Source organism: Notechis scutatus, chromosome 1 (genome assembly GCF_049901735.1).
Source record: "Notechis scutatus isolate UNSWTSFEM ecotype Mainland chromosome 1, rNotScu1.2, whole genome shotgun sequence".
Classification (NCBI taxonomy): Eukaryota; Metazoa; Chordata; class Lepidosauria; order Squamata; family Elapidae; genus Notechis; species Notechis scutatus.
In genome coordinates this window covers 25,870,754-25,889,915 of record NC_142009.1, presented here as the reverse complement: position 1 = coordinate 25,889,915, position 19,162 = coordinate 25,870,754, and the positions used below count along the sequence as shown (strand labels likewise).

The following is a 19,162-nucleotide window of genomic DNA, read 5'->3' as shown; positions in this document are numbered from 1 at the left end:
GCAAATGCTGGGGCTAATACAAGGGTCTTCAAACTTGGCAAGTTTAAGACTTGTAGACTTCAACTCCCAGAATTCCTGTACTAACATGACTGGAGGAGGAATTCCACAAGTCTTAAAGCTGTCACGTTTGAAGACCGCTGGGCTAATACCTCGCAATGGCTGTTTTCGGCTTTGTGCAGTACCAAACGAAGCCTATTTTGTTGCTCCACACCAAAGACAGCCGCCGCATAGCGTCTTCGGTGTGTGGTGCAACCTACTCACACCGATCAACCGGGCTCTCAGGCCCGAGCTGATAGACGGAGAGACCTGTCGGGTCCCTTCAACCTTGCTTATTGCCAGTAGCGGCTACCCCGATTACCACGTATATAGGGGGGGAAACCAGATGGGGGCTGCAAAACTTCGGACGACCATTGTTTGGACGGGTTTTTGCAGGCCGGTAGCCCTACTCGGTCCGTCCGTCCCTAATGGAGGCGTTCTTTCCGCTGCTAACCCACCTCGCTGGACAAACAGCCTAGGTGAAGCGAGAAAGGGGCAGGGGGCGACCCAGATACCCTGTCCGTCCGCGGGGTAAAGCAGGTTCCGAGACTTCTTATTGGCCAATATTGCCAATATTGTAGGGGGCGTGCATAAGCGCACCAACGTGCCTACCGTCCCTGTCCTATTGTTTCTCTTATTCTTCTTTTATTTTTCTTATATGTACCCATTACATGTATTCACAACTATGTATACACTTATACTTATTATCTTGTAAACAATTGGCAAATCAAATCAATAAATAAATAAATAAATAAATAAATAAAATATTGCCCTCGGGTTGTGCTTGTATCGTTTAACTCGGGTCTCCAAAATCGGCCACTTTAAGACTTGTGGACTTCAACTTCCAGAATTCCTCCTCCAGTCATATTAGCTCAGGAATTCTGGGAGTTGAAGTCCACAAGTCTTAAAGTGGCCGAGTTTGGAGACCCCTGGTTTAACTTCTACGTGCCACGACCTGCCTTTGGGGGAGTGGGGGGCGGTTCAGCTCCCTTATTCCAAATTGTGGGGGGTTTCCGAACGGTCGAGGTAAAAGAGCACCTGGGCAAGACGGAAGCATTTTCGCTTTCAATATTCCCTTCTCTGACCAGCACTTGGTCTTTCCTGGGTCAGACCATCCACGGATAGGGCCGGGGGGATGACCGGTAGCCAAAAAAAGGGGGGAAGAGACGAGTTTTTTCGGTCCTCCTCCTTCCGTTACGCCCACAGTGGTGCCTCCCTCCCTCTCTCCGCCCGCAAGATGGCGGCTACATCGGAGTCCAGTTCCGGCCCGAGTCGAAGGTAGCAGCGACGACAGCAGCTGCAGACGGAGGTGGAAGCGGCCATGCATTTCTCCATCCCCGAGACCGAGACCCGCGCCGGGGATGGCGGCAACGCTGCGGCCTACGTGGCGAGTGTCAAGCCCCTGGAGGCGGGGCGCAGAGTTCCCAGGGCTCCCTTCCCCCCCCCTTCGGATTAAACCCTAACATCTGGAAAGGGCATCGAACTGGGATTTACACCCTGGGCGACTCGCTCGGGTGCCTTTCGGCTGCTTCTCTGCAGCAACTGTAGGCGCCTTCCGGCTCTTCAGAAGAATCCGGAGTGGGCGGAGGGGGTGGGAAGGGCGACCGGTTGGAATGAGCGGTTTCACTTTGCAAAAACTCCGCTCAGTCTGCCTCTCCCCTCCGCGCTGAGTCTTGAAGCCAGATACGGCAGGCACCGGGATGGGCCCCGGGGAAATGGTAGCCGTCGGCTGTGAGGCAGCCACGACTCAGATCTCGGTCTCCTCTCTTTCCAACTCAAATTCAAATCAAATCTATATGACTTAGGACTCCCCAAGGAGGACGCAATGGCCACAACAAGGAGAAAAACGAGGGGGAAGTATAGTAGAGGCACTCCGGCACTGAAGAGCACTTCTTTCAGAGTCTCTCCTTGAATTATTCTGGGTTTTTTCCCTGGTTAAAAAGGCTTTGGGCGTTTCAGAACAATTCATCTTTTGTTTCTGTTAAAAAGGCTTTGGGTGTTTCAGAGAAAGAATAATAAACACTGTTTTTAAGAAGATTGCTGTTGACAGACTTTTGTCATGGGAAAGATTCCTTGCATAACCAGGAATTTCAGATTCTATAGCTACTCCTGGATACTAAGTCCAGGAGCAAACCCAGATATCCCTTCACTGTAGGTGCAATTCATCTTTTGTTTCTGTTCTATACAGAAAGGTTACTTTGAATAAAGTGCAAACCTATAGAGCTTAATAAATGGGCTTATACATCTTATCTTACTCATGTCTTTAATTTAGGCTTGCAGGTACTTGCTTAGTACCATGTCATCAAATCTTGGTTACAACATTTAGTTTTTTAAATGTTATTGAAAGGCATATTTATTTCAGGCTTGGATGTTACTTCACTAAGATTTATAATTTCTGCCTCATGCAATTTTTTTTGCATTGCATGGTAGATAACCTAAGAGACTGTTTTTATTTCAGTACCTGCAACCTCTTCTTATTTTAGGCAGTTACCTCCCCTTGTAGAAATAACAGGTAGTGTTCATGCCTTATAACTGATTCTTAAGGCCCAGAAAAGGATTTGTGAATTCTTAGTTTAGAAGACCTGTTCCCTCCTTGAATCTTCATGCAGCCATGGAATTAGTACTTTGTGATTCATACCAGATAGTACCGTTTCCCCATTGTATCTCTGGGAATGGGATAGCTTAAGGGCTTTCTCATAAACAGATTCCCTAATGATGCCTTTTCCTTCTGTCCCCAACAGGCTTACAGCATTCATGTGAATGGTGTTCTGCATTGCCAAGTGCGATACAGCCAGCTGCTTGGTTTGCATGAACAGGTGAGGCATGTAAGAAATTGCCAGAATTGCTCCTTTGTGGAAAGCTAGCAGTATTTCACTAAAAGCCTTGCTCCTAGAGTAGTGTTGTATTAATTCAATTAATTTATGTAACTAAGAAAGGCAGTTTGGTCTAGTGGTTAAGGACCAGGCTAGAAACCAGGATTGTTAGTTGTAGTCAGGGGTGGGATTCAACTGGTGTTACTACTGGTTACTACTGGTTCGGTGACTATGTTTTACACGCTGTGCGCGTGTGTAAAAGACCTTAAGCTGTGCCGCCTGGAAAGCTGAAAAGCGCTGCATGCGGGTGTGCAGCATTTGAAAAGCCTCTTTTTTTCCTGCTTTTTCAACCTCAGCTGTGCCATGCAAAGCAGCTGAGGTTGAAAAGGCAGGAAATAAAGGACAGGTAAGAGGCGGCTGGGTGGGCCAAATAGCAGCAAATACAGAACCGGGTCGGTGTCTGCTGCGTTTCAGAGCTACTGGTTCTATAGAGCTGGGCAGAACTGGTAGCATCACACCCCTGGTTGTAGTCCCATTGTAGGCAAGAAAGCCAGCTGGGTGGGGTGACCTTGGGTCCTTCTTTCTCTGTCAACCCACAACATCAGGCTTGGGTGACAGTCTGGTTGGTCAGTTCCTGTCATAGCCAGTGGTATAGCCACATGTTGATTTGAAAAAAAGGAAAAACCTATACTTGCAGAAAAATACTAGAAAGAAAAAATGGGTGTATTTATCTTATTGCCAAAATTCTGGTAGTAACAAAATGGAATTTTGCTGCCTGAAGATGATCTCTGCTTTTCTTTCTGCAGCTAAGGAAGGAATATGGAGCTAATGTGGTACCAGCTTTTCCTCCAAAAAAGATCTTCACACTCACCCCAGTGGAAGTGGAGCAGCGGCGGGAACAACTAGAAAAATATATGCAAGCAGGTAAGTTTTGTTGGGTAAATCAAGGAAAAATAGTATGTGTGCATTTGCAAGTAGGTATTCACTATGTATAGGGAGTGAGCTTTGGCTGAAAGCAAAAAAGCTGATGGTACCTTCCGTTTATTTATTTAAAATATTTATATAGCCACCCAGCCTGTACCAAACTCTTGAGTGCTCCCAACCAAAAAATAAAACACCTATTTACAATAAAAATATTAAAACCATAAGTATTAAAAAGCTGGTATTATTTCTGTTATTAATCCATAGTTTCTGTTATTAATCCATAGTACGGCAGGACCCCTTGTTAGGAGGTAGTGAGATCTTCAATAGCTTTCTGCGAAAAGCCCAGCAGGTAAGGAGATGGGTAAATGCAGAGGACAAAATATATACCAGGTGGAGAACATGATTGGAGTCCTGTGTATTTCCAGGAAACCCAGCAGATCCCAACTGAAGAGGTACAACTAGATGTGCTCTTATCCAATGGGCAGAAGGTGAAAGTCACAATTCTTACCTCAGATCAAACAGAGGATGTTCTGGAGGTGAGGCTTTCCCAGAAATAAGAATGGCTCAGGTTGAGAAAGAAATGGAGGAGAGATTATATGCTAGTACTTTCTCTCCTTTCCTTACAGTCAAGATTCAGTGTGACAGATTACTTTATTCCAATGGCCTGTCCCAAGTTCCAAGAACTAATGGCCTGTATCAAGAAGCCTTCCTATAGCGGCAATATTTAATGTAGCCTTTCCCTAAGTTGCTGTTAAGAGGAAAGAGTTCAACGTCTGACTTATCTTTCCATTGTTTGTAGGCTGTGGCCTTGAAGTTGGACTTGCCGGACGATTTGATTGGCTACTTTCATCTCTTCCTTGTGCGGGAAGCCAAGGATGGAGCATTTTCTTGTGAGTTAACCTCTTTGCTGCACTTGCTATAATGGCAGAGAAAAACCAGCCTGCCTGCCAGGAAAGGCGGGCAGGCATGTGTTTCTGTCTGTGTGTCTAGGGAGAAGTTTGAGGTATGCTGCATGATTTGCTCTGAACTGTCATCTTTTACAGTCATCCGGAAATTGCAGGAATTTGAGCTTCCTTATGTATCAGTCACCAGCCTCCACAACCCTGAATACAAGATTCTGCTGCGCAAGAGGTAAGAAATATGCAAAGGGTAGGAGTCAATATTATCAATCCCAGCCAAATAATAGTTGAGTGAAGACCCATTAATGGCTTGCCTCTTCCATCTCTTTCCTCTTCCTCCACCCTAGCTACTGGGACCCTGCCTTTGATGATGATGTCATGGAGCAGCGGGTAGGACTAAATCTGCTATATGCCCAGGTCAGGCACTAAGGTTGAGTGACAGGGAGGAAAATGGGAGGTGGGATAGCAAGCAGCAACATTTCCTTCTCCTCCTCCATTTCTGTTTCTCATAGACAGTTGCAGATATTGAACGGGGCTGGATCCTTGCCAATAAGGAACAGCACCGTCAGCTTAAATCTTTACAGGAAAAGGTCTCGAAAAAAGAGGTAGGTTTTCATTTTCCTTTACCTATGCAGCGTGAGTCAATCTACAAACTCAACAAGGTAGTTTCACTCCCAGCTAGTTGCAATGAAATTTATACATCCAAAAATCACAAGCTTCCCTGTGAATGTTCTCTCTTTTGTTATAGTTCATCCGCTTGGCACAAACCCTCAAATATTATGGCTATCTCAAATTTGACCCCTGTATTACGGATTTCCCTGAGAAAGGCTGTCATGTCATTGTTGGAGCAGGCAATAGTGAACTGAATTTCCAGGTCAAGCTGCCCAATGACCAGATCAAGGAAGGAAGTTTCAAAGTGACACGAATGCGTTGTTGGCGAGTTACTTCCTCGGTGAGCTAACACCTGAATCAGATCGTGTCTTTGCCTTGTTGAGGATGGCCTGTTCTGCTTTGAGGGAGGAGTACTTTCTCTGTGTCTCTCTTCTGTTTGGGAATTTAAGAGGCTGGAGAAGTAGCTTTGGCACTTACAGGCAAACCAAGAGTTTTCTAGCCTCAATATTCCCCTCTTGCTGCTTCGCTAATAAGCAATCATTAGACTGCTCTTTTTTAGGTCCCTGTGCACAACGGGACATCAGGCACAAGTTCTGGCAAGTCAGAGGTGAAATTGGAACTAGCTTTTGAGTACCTGATGAGCAAGGATAGACTGCAGTGGGTCACCATTACCAGTCCACAGGTAGGAAGTATGTGCGTTGGGGTGGGGGGGATTATATCCTGGATGAATCCTTACATTTTGAACTTTGAAACTAGTAAACTGCACGGGTATCTGATCCACTACCCCACTCAATGCAGATTCTTTTACTGATCAAATCTATTCTCCTTACAAATAATGCACTTCGAATATCACAAATGGAAACAAGCTCAATTTTATTCTTATTTGCTTCCCAATCATAACTCCAGTATCAAATTTGTTTTTTCCTATCCTAAGTTTACAAAATCAAGGCTCCGTCAGTTGGGATAATACTGCACAGAAGAAACATTTCTCTCTCATATCTTAGGCTATAATGTTGAGCATCTGCTTGCAGTCCATGGTGGATGAGCTGATGGTGAAGAAATCTGGAGGAAGCATACGTAAGGTGAGACTCAGGCTTCTTATCCCTTTGGTGGAGATGGCTAGGTCAAATTGATTAGGATGGGTGCCTCCAAGCATCTCAATACTCTCTCCTTTCATAGATGTTCCGCAGACGAACCATTGGAGCCTTACAGCGTTCAGACAGTCAGCAAGCAGTGAAATCACCTCCTCTTTTGGTAGGCAGATCCTGTCATCTCTGCTTCCTACTTTTCCCTTCCCTACTTTTCCCTTTCTCCTTTAACATACCTGTATGTTTTGCTAGGATTCCCCTGATGGTAGTAGGGACCCTGTTACAAAAGTCTCGGTGAGTAATTATTCTTCTTATTCTTATGGAAAAATATGATCTACCATGGCATGGCTCTTGCTAATTTGCAGCTCTTCTCTCCCTTATCCAGAGCAAATTGGGCTCTGTCAGCTTACGAGCCATCAGCCATTCCAGCTCTTCAAATGACATTGGGGCGAATGATTTCCATGGCAACTATGCCTTTGAGGGCATTGGCGATGAGGACCTTTAAATGCCCTGCTTTGCCCAAAAGATCTTTGTGGAATGTATGACCTGCTTGCGGGTTGATCTTGATGTGCCTCAGCCCCCAGCTGGCTGTGTGTCCTTTGCCAGAATCTCTGTCTGCAGAGGCAATTTGCAGAGCTGACTAGTAAGCTTCAGCTTCATACATGCCAAACTAGGGTAGAGTGGACATTTGCACAAAGAGCCAACACAACTCTAATGCTCACAGTAGACTTTTAACTATAACCGCTAGACTTGTAATCTTGTTTATCTACCTGCTGTTTACATTTGAACATTAACACGTTTGTGACAATGATTAAATAAATCATGATTGGAAACACATCCTGTGAGCCCTTCTCTCTCCTGCATCCAATTTCCTGCTTCAACATCTTGGCACTAGAGCCGCAAAAATGATAAGGTAACGGTTATGGACACAGTGGAGGCCACATTACTGAGACCATGTTGTCTGTTTTCCTCTCCTGCTGGAAATAAGATGGCGAAAAGAGGGCATACAGTATGCCTGCTGTAAACATGCTCACACAGGCCAGTTCAGCAGAAGCACAACTGCACTGTGATCAGGTTGGCCAGTTAGTCTCCAGCTGCTCTTGCCAGCCAAAATAAAGCCAGATAAGAAAACAGTTTAATGCATTAATACACCATATAAATTACACAGATTCAAGCAGCAACCACAATTAAAGGACTAAAGAGGGGAGGCACAGAAAGGACAAAAAAGGACAAAGGAGCTCCTCTCTGCAGGTTTCAGCTGTCCCACAGAGCAAGAGTTTCAGAGAACGGTCTGCAGAGCAGATGCCTTTTTCTTCCTATGGACAGAAGCACTGGACAGGGCAAGGCCCCGGGGTGCTTTTCAGCAAAGGAAATAACACTTTCTTCAAAAGTGAGGTGGCACTGCTGCTGCTCCTGCAAGTACATACAGCTCCTCCTCCTGCACATCCCAGTCAATCTTTTACATAGGCTTGACCGCAGGCAACTATAGAGTCAGAAGCTCAAGGAGTCTTTCAGCATCACTAGGTCAGGCTGCTGTCTGGACCAGGCCCTCCTTCCTCTGCCAGGCCCTGCCCGTGCACCTTCTGGTGACGCTTGTAATTGTCCCAGTGGCCAGTAGTGTAGGGGCAGATGCGGCACTGAAAGGGTTTTTCACCTGTATGCCGCAGCATGTGGCGCTTGAGGTTCATGCTCTGGTTGCATGAATATGGGCAGAGACGGCAGCGGAAAGGCTTGTCCCCCGAATGGATGCGTCCATGGCGCTTGAGGTTGGCAAGATTGCCACAGGCATATGGGCATAGGGGGCACTTGTAGGGCTTCTCACCAGTGTGCACCCGCTGGTGCCGCTTGAGGTTGTCCAGATGGGCTGAGGCATATGGACAGAGCGCACAGGCAAAGGGCTTCTCTCCACTGTGTGTCTTCATATGACGGGCCAGATGGTTAGGATAGGTGGTAATAAAAGGGCATAACTGGCAGGAGAAGCCTTTTGGTGAGGCTGGTTCAGCCCCCAGCACTGCCAGGCTGCAACGCCCACATACTGGCTCACCCAAGCCTTCGTCAGCTTGTAGCACCAATCCACATGCCCTGCACGTGAACGGAAAGAGCAGCTCAGGAAGAACCGTATTAGAGTCTTCCGCCTGCAGAAATGGGGAGCTAGGCAGCAATGGTGGTGGCTCTGTGGAAGAAAAATAGCAATAAGCAGAAATGCTCTAAACAGATATTACTGGAGCCATATGTAACTTACTTCTTTCACTGTCATACAGCACACAGGCCAATTTGAATAATCCTCTTATCCTTAACTCTTGATGTACTACAAGCCCAGTGTAGAATACTGCTGTTACAATTCAAATTAGAGGAGGGGCAACCAAACCCCTAGAGATTAAGGGTCAGTACACTTCCTTGGCACACAAATTCCATGCTCTGGTTTAGGCTAATAAACGCATAACAAGATGGCAGACACAAAGAGTATCAGGCTGCAGATACTCAACTCTGCTACTCCAAAAGCTGCTGAGAACTATTGGTGTATGAAGATTTGTAAAGTTTCTCCCTCTTCCCCCCACTGAAAGTTTATGTATATTCCCTCCCTTTGCAAGGCTATGAATTCTACCTTGCCATTTCCATCATGTACCTGTCTCCTGATCTGCAATGGGTGGTCCCTCCATTTCTGCCTCCGATTCCCCCTGGATCCCCGCGCTGTGGTGCTGGAGGGAATTCCCTTGGACACAGTGGCAGCTGCAGGAGCTACAGCGCACTGGACGTTCCTGGCCATGGACCCGCTGGTGTCTCTTGAGGTTGCCAAGGCTGCTGCAAGCGAAGGGGCAGGTGGGGCAGTGGTAGGGCTTCTCACCAGTGTGGGTTCGCAAATGGCGTGTCAGGTTAACCAGCTGAGCTGAGGCATACGGGCAATGCGGACAGCGGTAAGGTTTCTCGCCATTGTGAGTCTTCATGTGCCGCTTGAGGTGGCTGGAGTAGTGTGAGGCAAAGGGGCACAGTTGGCAGGAAAAGACTACACGCCCCTTAGGGGAGCCTTCCTCATCCCCTACTTCAGAGGGGCAGCAGGGAGTAGAACCAGGACCAGGCAGGCCACAATGCTGGCAAGCCCGGCCCGGCCCTTCATTCTCTCCATCTTCGTCCTGGGCCTGGCACAGAGACGGGAGATCCTCATCACTCAGCGTGTAAGCTGGCAGTCCAGGTGTCCCCCCGAGGGAGTCTGCAGCACACAAGGAGGGGACATCAGGTGGGCAGCTGTGGGAATCCTCACTTTGTCCTCTCCCTCGCCTGCTGGTACAATAGGGGGTTACCATGTGTAGGGGAGGCTAAACTCCAGGACCCTTTTCCTCATAACTAAAATCCTTGCCATCATTTACAAGCCTTTCTATTAGCTACAGGTCCCTCTCCTGGGGATGCTCCGCCTGGTACTAAACACACCCAACTCTCCCACTCAGAAAATATGACACCCCAGACAGTACTGAACAGTAAGAAGATGGTGGAGAGACTTTGCATACTAGACCCGCTGACTAGATCCAGTTCCTGGCAACTCGAATGGGAGGATCCAAGAGGCCCTTTCTTTTCCTAGGCACAGCTCCCCGCCCCCCGCCCACGCATCCCCGCCCCACCCAAACCCCCAATCTTACACCCCTTACTCCGATTTGCCCAAGCGAGGACCCGAACCCACCTTCGGAGTCCTTTTCGAAGGCCAGAATCGGAGCACTGCTGTCCTCTTCGTCCTCCAGGGACAGGGACAGCTCCTGCTTTAAGAGGAAGCTGGCTTGCGGCGCCGGGCTCTCCTCTCTTGACGGCTCGGCCGGAGCACCAGGAACGTCCACTACAATAGACAGAGCAGAATGCGGTCGTGTGAGAATCGGGGTCCCCGCGGCTCACGCTCCGCAGAAACTGCTGGCGTCGCCCAGACACCCCAACGGCGTCGCCCTGCCTCTCCTTCGAAGGGGAGGGCGAATTAATTGCCCTAATTCTGCCCGCAGCCAACCCATCGAACGAGGAAGGACTCCAAAGAGGCGGGACTCCTCCCCTTGCCCAGCAGAGCGGTCAGCTTGGACCAGGGCTCCGGGAGTCAATCGCCCAGGACCCCCCAACAGGCCGGAGCCTCGGGGCAGGGAGAGAGAGAGACGTGCAGCCGAAGCCCCCGCCGCCCAGACACAAACGAGGCGGACGGAGATGCGGCACAGCGTCCCCAGGGTGAGCCCGGCAACCCGGCGCTGACCTTTGACGGGCTGCGGGTGGCGCTGCTTCCGGCGGGGCATCTTGCCCCGCAGCACGGGGGGTTGGGAGCGGCTCCAGCCCTGGATACCTTCCCCCCTCCGGGCCGCTCGGCCTGGATTGCCACCGGTGAAGCCGCTTCTTCCTCCGCGACGCCCCGACAGCCGCCGCTCCTCCGGCGCTCCCGCCCATCCGCGGGGCGGACGGCAGAATAGCCAACGCTTCCGGCTCCGGTCCCTCCCGTGCTGCATGACGGGACGTGGAGTCTTTTCCTCTGAACTACAAAGGGCGAGAAAGGCCGCAAGAAGCCGGACCCTCAGATTGCCTCTAATTACATCCATCCTTATAACCTTATCTTCCGAGATTTCTGCGAAGATGGGACAATAACTGCAGCTTAATTGGGCGTTCATTTAAAATTACTGTCTGCCATCATTGGATAGTGGTATCTTCCTGCTGTCCCATTTTTTCGAACAAGAGTTTCGGCAAATCTGTAATGGAGTAGCCTGTCAAAATGTAGAAATAAAAAATAATATATTAAAATCTTCCGGAAAAGTACTGTTTTATGAAGTTAATACTTTTTAAAATGAAGATATGGAACTGTATTCTTAATATAGCCTGAGGAATGCCTCTCAATTAAACAAAAAATTTAATGGACTCTTAATTGCCTGAACTGGCACAGACAACTTTTAAAAATGTAAAGCAAGCATTATATTTATATTACTATTGAACATAAACAGTAAGCTGTAAAAGAGCAAATAGCTTTACTTTGCAATACTGTTGCAACTGCTACTTTTTAGCCAAGGTGTAGCGATTTATGGAAAACCAGTTTGGTGTAATGGTTAAGGGGCTGCCCTAGAAACCAGGATATGGTGAGTTCTAGTCCTGCCTTAGGCATGAAAAACCAGCTGGGTGACTTTGGGCCAGTCGCTGTCTTTCAGCCTAGCTCACCTCACAACGTTGTTAGGAAAAGAGGAAGAAGAAGAGGAAGAAATACTGGTATATATGCTGCCTTGAATTGCATATATTAAAAAGGTGGAGTAAAAATAAAAAAAGATGAAGACAACAAGAATAGCCATTTCCCTTCTCTTCATCCTCCTGAGATTCATGGAATTTATTGCACATAGCAATTTATAAATAGGCCTTTATAAATGCACCTATATTAGGACTGTGAGAACTGCAAAAATGTGGGTGACCAACAATAAATGGCAGCATAGAATAATTTACAATCTCTTTCTTGTCCTCTCATAGTCATCTTTGTGTGTGTGTGTGTGTTTGTGTGTGTTCCAGTTTTTCTATTCAGAATAACAAAATAACAGTTGGAAGGGACCTTGGAGGTCTTCTAGTCCAACCCCTTGCTTAAGCAGGAAAACCTGTAACAAATTCAGACAAATGGTTGTCCAATCTCTTCTTTAAAACATCCAGTATTCCAATATCTCTTGATATTCCAACCCATACTCAACAAAAAAGCTAGAAAAAAGTGCTATGGATAAAATTCCTTCAAAGCTCCCATCTAGCTGTGAGCTACACAGAGAAATAATAGCAATTCTTCTTAGTGTGTTTTCAGTTGCAAACATCTTCCCAAAAGCAGAGCTGAGAATGTCCTATATAAAACAATGGAAAGTTTAAGTACAGTTATGCTTCATACATATACCTATGTATGCAAGTACATCTTAACCACATATTCACAGAACACAGAACTTTATAGAACATATAGAACATAACAGTCCTTCTGTTTATGGCAAGTAATGTTCTGCTTGAAGATTCTGCTTTCAGATAGCAATAGCATTTGGACTTATATACTGCTTCACGGTGCTTTAAGCCCTCTCTAGGCGGTTTACAGTCAGCATATTGCCCTCAACAATCTGGATCTGTGTTAATTTAATAGAAGCTAGATAGATAGATGATGTTAGATAGATGATGGACAGACAGACAGACCATAGGTGTGTGTGTGTGTGTATTTAGCTTTTATAAAATGGATGTTTATACAGATTAGAAGTCAAGCTAATGAGTTTTTACAAAACAAGACTTTTCCTCTCCAGATTGATTTTTAAAAGATAATGGTACATTGGTCACTTTCCAATTCTTTGCTATATAAGGAATAAACAATTGATTATGTGCCATAAAGCCAGTGTTAACTCTTAGAAACTACCCAAAGGTGCTTTCCAAAAGGCAACTGGATTTTCTAGTTTTTTTTTCTTGAAAAGTTTCACTTCTCACCCCAGAAGGTTTTTTTCCAGTTCTGAAGCTTCTTGAGTGAGATGCAAAATGTTTTCAAGGAAAAAAACAAAGTGCAATTGCCTTTTGGAAAGCATCTTTGGGACAACCATGACCTGGATGATTGAGAATCTCCATAGACATTTAGCAACCATATAGATTAACATGGTCTTCCAAGAGTGCACCCATCATCATAGTAACTGAGTTCATCCACCTTGTTGCTAGTCAATCACAGTAAGATATTCTAGGTAAAACCCCAATTAAACAATCCAAATAATTAGTTTCATTCAGAGATAACTTTCTATCAGAACTGGTTATAGTAGGGTGGCATGGATGCAGTATTCTTTTAAAAATGAAATGGGAAAATTTACTTCTGTAGCTCATAAATAAAATAATGACTGCATCTGAAAAAGAAGACATAGGTAATTATAGTAATATCTGATTGCAGTATGGATTCTATAAATATTTAAGCAATTATACTAGGGCAAGAAATAATGTATTTTTAAACTAACCATTTCCCTTTTAAATACAATTTTGAGGGTGGGGGGAGTTTTCCATATAACCCATGTTAGCCTAATAAGTATGGACTTTAAATTAAAGAGGATCTCAAGTAGAAACATGGTGGGCATGGAAATTCCAGATTGGTTAAACATGATTTTCAAATAAAAAATCCAAATTGTAAACAGAGGCAATAGCAGGAAGCCGAACAGAGACTGGAGATAAATAACATATCAGAGGCTAAATGTCTATGGCGATTCTCAATTATCCGGATCATAGTTATCCCAAAGATGTTTCCCTCCCCCCTCAAAAAAATGTAACTAGACTTTCTTTCTTTTTTCTTTGAAAATGTTTTGCTTCTCATCCAAGAACTGAAGAAGCTTCTTGGATGAGAAAGGAAATGTTTTCAAAGAAAAAACCCAAGAAAGCCCAGTTGCTTTTTGGGAAGGAAAAGTACCTTTGGAATGGTAAGTAGAGGCTATTTTACTGAAGGGGGAAGCTGTTATAAAATGGATAAAGAGGAACCAAATGGTCTTGGACATATTCCTGTGGGAAGGAAGATATTCAACACCAAACATAAAAGTTTTGAACAAATTTAAAAAAAAAACAGAAAATTAATATACAGACCTATAACATTTCTTCATGTATTATGTTTACAATGTAATTTGAGATTTTCAAATGGTCTATGTCATTGTTTAAATATGTGTCTTGTTATATTTCTTAGTATTTATCCTGGATCTGGATGGTTGCAGGGTCCAATGGTTTTTCTATTGCATATACCTAATTTTTTTTTTGCAGCAAAGCTATAACTGCATAGTGCAGTTAATAAAAGGCTTCTTTTATCAACCTGCAGAGCTTGATGCTAATTAAAGGCTGAGAGAAAGTGATGGGCTTCTGTGCCCAAGAGAGGTTTAGCCCATAGCCCTCTATGCTGTTGAACGAGCACCTTAACCACTGACTCTTTAGAAAGTTTATTAAACAAAAATAAAACACCTGTATTAACATTGTTTTATATCTTATAGCCATATGTAACACCAGAGGATCAGGGCTACCATTTGGTTTCATATTCTGGAGAGTATATTGTACTGATGACTGTTGTTCTCATGCATAGGTATTGATGGAATTATTGTGGGGGAGGGGAATAAATAAAACATAAAATGAGTACAGGGTTTTTGTTTTCAAACATTTATTTTTTTGATATTTTTACCTTTTGCAAAGTCATGGCAATTACATATCCATACGCAAAGGGATTATGAAAATAATTAAAACAATGTGGAGGGAGGGATTAACCTGTCATTCAAACATTAAACAATACCCATGTATAACGGCAAACATAAGGTATGCAGGATTGAATAATTCTCGTATGCAAGAATTGCAGTCTATTAATTACTACATTACAAATTATTATACTACATCATATGATTTATAGTTCATTTATATTAAAAGCAATGTGGATTGGATATCTCCAAGCAACACTGTTGACGGATTATTGCCAGGCAACCACAGAAAAACTGAACTATTATAGACTCCCACAAGTTATTCTGGGCCTGGACAGAATAAATGGGAATTTTCTGAAAGGGTTTGCAAAAAATACAAATGCTTTTTTCCTACTGAGGCCAGGCTTTCAATCTTTTGTTTTGGCAAGAGTTATAATTTGAGTTTTTATTGACTAATTTGAAATGTATAGCGATTAAGAAGGCATAAATGTATAACAATTAAGAAGGCACATGCTGTTCTATTGTGGTGCATTTACCTTTAGGCATAAAATAATACAGTACTTCTAAAGATAGGTGCTGCATTACAGTTTGGGAAGCCCCAATCGATGAACATAGGGGCAGATATGCTTTCAAGATAGAGCACCAAAAGCAATATAGAAAACCCCTGAAATTGTCATAAATCCAGGAGAAATGGCCTAATCAAAGCTTTGCTACATTATGTAAATAGTATGAAGAATGCTATTGCTAAGTCTCTTAATTAAAAACAGTACAATTAATTAGTCTCTGCTACAAAACTCAAGAATGTTGTTATACATATTATTTTATACTTAAATCATTTTATTGCAGTGCAAACAAAATGAAGCATTTATATCTTAGAACATAAGCTTTATGCAACAGCTGGTAGTAAGGACTCTTATTGATTTATATAGTGATATCATTATATATCAAGTAACCAAAGGGGAATAGTATAGTAGACTATATTAACTATGTATAAGCCAATTAATTAATCAATTATGTATATTAATACCAGTGTACAGTCACTAGTATATTGTGGATATATTATGTGAAGACCCAGCTCCCTTAAGAAATCCATAATGGTGCAAAAGGTGGAAGGAAAGAGAAGAAGAGAATGACTCATAGCAAGCTGGCTGGATGCAATTGTAGCAGTGATGATTACATTGTGGGAAGACATGAAAGGCCAAGTGGAGAAGGTCTATCTATTAAGAGTCAATACTGATTTATCACTAATGCAGAATGCCAGGGCAGATTTTTCAACTATTCTGATCCTGCAAAGACTGCATTTTTCTCTTCTCTTTCAATGGTTCTTTTCTCAAAGTATGTTGTTTACAGTAAAAACAGATGTGAATAATTTAATTTGTTTCTCTGTATTTTTTATCATGATGCTCAGAAAAAAGGCAATTGTCAATGAAACTACCCATTCCTAAATACTTTAATCCTTCAATATTTATCTTATGTAATGGGCAGATAGAATAACTGAGGAACTGGAGGAAAAGCTATAACCAAGACAATGGTCAGATAAAAGAAATCTGAGTCCAGGGCAGAAATGTAATTTGAGAAAGCATCTCAGACATGACCATCTCATAGTGTGGGATGAGTGCCTTCAAGATTCTGTTATTACAGGTAACTCAATTTACAGCAGTTCATTTAATGACCATTTAAAGTTACAATACCACTGAAAAAAGTGACATGATCATTTTTCACACTTACAATCATTGCAAACCCCCCCCCCCCCAATATCATGTGGTCAGAATTCAGATGCTTGGCAAATGACTCATGTTTATGACAGTTGCAGTATTCTGGGGTCATGTGACAACCTTTTGCAACCTTCTGACAAGCAAAGTCAATAGGGAAGCCAGTTTCACTTAACCACCATGTTACTAATTTAACAACTGCAGTGATTTATTTAATAATTGTGCCAAGAATGGTCATAAAACAGGGAAAAAATCATTTAACAACTGTCTTAACAACAGAAATTCTGGGCTCAATTGTGGTCGTAGGTTGAGAACTGCCTGTATAACCTTATGATAATGGTAATAGTATTGTATTAGGTTGCATGTCTTTCATTTGCAAATTTGGGCTCTCTTGGAGGGCTGGCATCAAGAAAATATTGATCAAAAGGACAATAGCATATGCCTGTTACTTGATCACCATTTTCTCTGGGGATGTTTGTTCCTGACTGGATATTCCTTGCTCTTCTTATTCCTCCCTGCCCTCTGTGATTGATAGGAAAATTGTTTCATCACCTTTCTGATCATGTAGTGTGCAGTAGTGCACACAATTTTTTTTACTACCAGTTTTGTGGGCGTGACTTGGTGGGTGTGGCTTGGTGGGTATGGCAGGGGAAGGATACTGTAAAATCTTCATTCCCTCCCCACTCCTGGGGGAAGGTTGCTGCAAAACCCATTCCCTCCCCACCCCACTAACCTGCTTTCCAGCTCCCTTCTCCTGTGCAGGGCAACAAAAGAAGACCCAGCCAACAGCTGGGACTCGGGAGGCAGAGAATTGATGGGGGGCGGGGTCAGTCAGAGGTGGTATTTGCCGGTTCAACAAACTACTCAAAATTTCCGCTACGGTTCTCCAGAACTGGTCAGAACCTGCTGAATATCACCTCTGGGTATGTGGGAATAACCTTTGGAAACAGAAGGAAGAGCCGCAGACCTTCATCATGCAAAATGTATTTTAGTCCACAGAAGTAGAAGGTGTGTGAGAAGTGTTTCAGAAGGAACCCTCCCTAATTTTCCAAAAAATAAAAGGAAAGAAGGGGAAAAATACTTTCAGATTGGCAAGATTCTTGTAGTGAAACCTTACAATAAAGATAGAACTAAGTATGCCTCATTGTGCCTCTGGTCTGGGCTACCTCAAAAATAGAATAGAATAGAATACTTTATTGGCCAAGTGTGATTGGACACACAAGGAATTTGTCTTGGTGTAAATACTCTCAGTATACATAAAGAAAAGGTACATTCGTTAAGAATCAAGGATCATAACGTACAACACTTAATGATAGTCATAGGGTACAATCAACAATCAAATCATACTAGGAAATAGTCAATATAAATCGTACGGATACAAGCAACAAAGTTACAGTCCTACAATCACAAGTGGGAGGGGATGGGTGATAAGAAGTGATGAGAAGATTAACAGTAATAGCAGCGTACACTTTGTAAATAGTTGAACGGTGTTGAGGGAATTATTTGTTTCGCAGAGTGATGGCTTTCGGGAAAAAACTGTTCTTGTGTCTAGTTGTTCTGATGTGCAGTACTCTATAGCGTCGTTTTGAGGGAAGGAGTTGAAACAGTTTATGTCCGGGAAGTGAGGGGTCTGTAAATATTCACAGCCTTCTTTTTGACTCGTGCAGTATACAGGTCCTCAATTGAAGGCAGGTGGGTAGTAATTGTTTTTTCTGCAGTCCTAATTATCCTCTGAAGTCTGTATTTGTCCTGTTGGGTTGCAGAACCAAACCAGACAGTTATAGAGGTGCAGATGATAGACTCAATAATTCTGCTGTAGAACTGTATCAGCAGCTCCTTGGGCAGTTTGAGCTTTCTGAGTTGGCACAGAAAGAACATTCTTTGTTGTGCTTTTTTGATAATGTTTTTGATGTTAGGTGTCCATTTTAGGTCATGTGATATAGTAGAACCTAGAAATTTGAAGGTCTCTACTGTTGATACTGTGTTGTCTTGTATTGTAAGAGGTATGGGGTGGGGGGTTTCTTCTCAAGTCTACCACCATTTCTATGGTTTTGAGTGTGTTCAGTTCCAGATTATTCCGGTTACACCACGAGGCAAGTAGTATAACCTCCTGTCTGTATGGATTCATCGTTGTCTCGAATGAGACCAATCACTGTTGTGTCATCAGCAAACTTCAATATTTTAACAGATGGATCATTTGAGATGCAGTCATTGGTATATAGGGAGAAGAGAAGTGGAGATAGCACACAGCCTTCGGGGTCCCCTGTGCTGATTGTACAGGTATCGGATGTGATTCCGCCTAGCTTCACCTGCTGCTTCCTGTCTGTTAGGAAGCTTATGATCCACTTACAAGTGTGTTCAGGTACTGCTAGTTGGTTTAATTTACTTAGAAGAGTGTCTGGAATGATGGTATTGAATGCTGAACTGAAGTCTACAAAGAGGACCCTTGCGTAGGTATTTGGAGATTCAAGGTGTTGTAGGATGTAATGCAGAGCCATGTTAACAGCATCATCTGTCGATCTATTTGCTCGGTATGCAAACTGCATGGGATCTAACAGTTGATCCGTGATGGTTTTCAGGTGGGAGAGCACAAGGTTTTCATAACTACAGATGTTAGAGCAACTAGTCTGTAGTCATTCAGTTCCTTGATGAAGGGCTTCTTTGGCACTGGGATGATGGTAGAACGTTTGAAGCAGGAAGGAACATAGCACATCTCTAGTGATCTATTGAAGATTCAGGTGAAGATGGGGGACAATTGGTCAGCACAGTCTTTTAAGCAAGAAGGGTAACAGATCGTAGTATGGTCAGCTTGGATCTGTTCTGACCAAGTAGATTCTGTGCCTTTTGGGTAGGCACTCATTATCACCAAATATTCTCTAATATGCTTATTAGTTAACAATGCTTAGAGCTTTTAATTCCATTAGAAAAGGTGTT

General features: G+C 43.6%; 2 protein-coding genes across 3 annotated transcripts; one reads left to right on the top strand and one right to left on the bottom strand.

Annotated features, from left to right (window-relative positions):
- Positions 1 to 1,256: 1,256 nt before the first annotated feature.
- Positions 1,257 to 7,209, top strand: SNX17 (sorting nexin 17). The gene is made up of 15 exons (XM_026671615.2): positions 1,257 to 1,423; positions 2,778 to 2,852; positions 3,656 to 3,773; positions 4,058 to 4,122; positions 4,199 to 4,309; positions 4,573 to 4,663; positions 4,817 to 4,904; positions 5,020 to 5,089; positions 5,185 to 5,277; positions 5,421 to 5,624; positions 5,844 to 5,966; positions 6,289 to 6,366; positions 6,464 to 6,538; positions 6,625 to 6,666; positions 6,758 to 7,209. Exons 1-15 carry the CDS (start codon positions 1,358 to 1,360, stop codon positions 6,875 to 6,877), a joined length of 1,419 nt encoding a protein of 472 aa, XP_026527400.1. The 5' UTR covers positions 1,257 to 1,357; the 3' UTR covers positions 6,878 to 7,209.
- On the bottom strand, positions 6,141 to 11,172 carry ZNF513 (zinc finger protein 513). Of its 2 annotated transcripts, none has more exons than XM_026671614.2 (4): positions 10,592 to 11,172; positions 10,046 to 10,195; positions 8,999 to 9,580; positions 6,141 to 8,545 (listed from the first exon to the last, which is right to left on the bottom strand). In XM_026671614.2, the coding sequence occupies exons 1-4, from the start codon at positions 10,995 to 10,997 to the stop codon at positions 7,893 to 7,895; spliced, it is 1,791 nt and encodes a 596-aa protein (XP_026527399.2). In that variant the 5' UTR covers positions 10,998 to 11,172; the 3' UTR covers positions 6,141 to 7,892. The 2 variants fall into 2 exon arrangements, with proteins under 2 accessions (XP_026527399.2, XP_026527398.2); XM_026671613.2 differs by having other exon boundaries at positions 8,999 to 9,648; positions 10,592 to 10,819.
- Positions 11,173 to 19,162: the final 7,990 nt, after the last annotated feature.

Coding starts and splice junctions, on each gene's coding strand:
- SNX17 (XM_026671615.2), top strand. CDS start 1,358: ATGCATTTCTCCATCCCCGAGACCGAGACCCGCGCCGGGGATGGCGGC. Junction 5,625..5,843: donor GTTGGCGAGTTACTTCCTCG/GTGAGCTAACAC, acceptor GCTCTTTTTTAG/GTCCCTGTGCACAACGGGAC. Junction 6,367..6,463: donor CTGGAGGAAGCATACGTAAG/GTGAGACTCAGG, acceptor CTCCTTTCATAG/ATGTTCCGCAGACGAACCAT.
- ZNF513 (XM_026671614.2), bottom strand. CDS start 10,997: ATGAACGCCCAATTAAGCTGCAGTTATTGTCCCATCTTCGCAGAAATC. Junction 10,196..10,591: donor CCACCCGCAGCCCGTCAAAG/GTCAGCGCCGGG, acceptor TGTCTATTGTAG/TGGACGTTCCTGGTGCTCCG. Junction 8,546..8,998: donor CATTGCAGATCAGGAGACAG/GTACATGATGGA, acceptor TTTCTTCCACAG/AGCCACCACCATTGCTGCCT.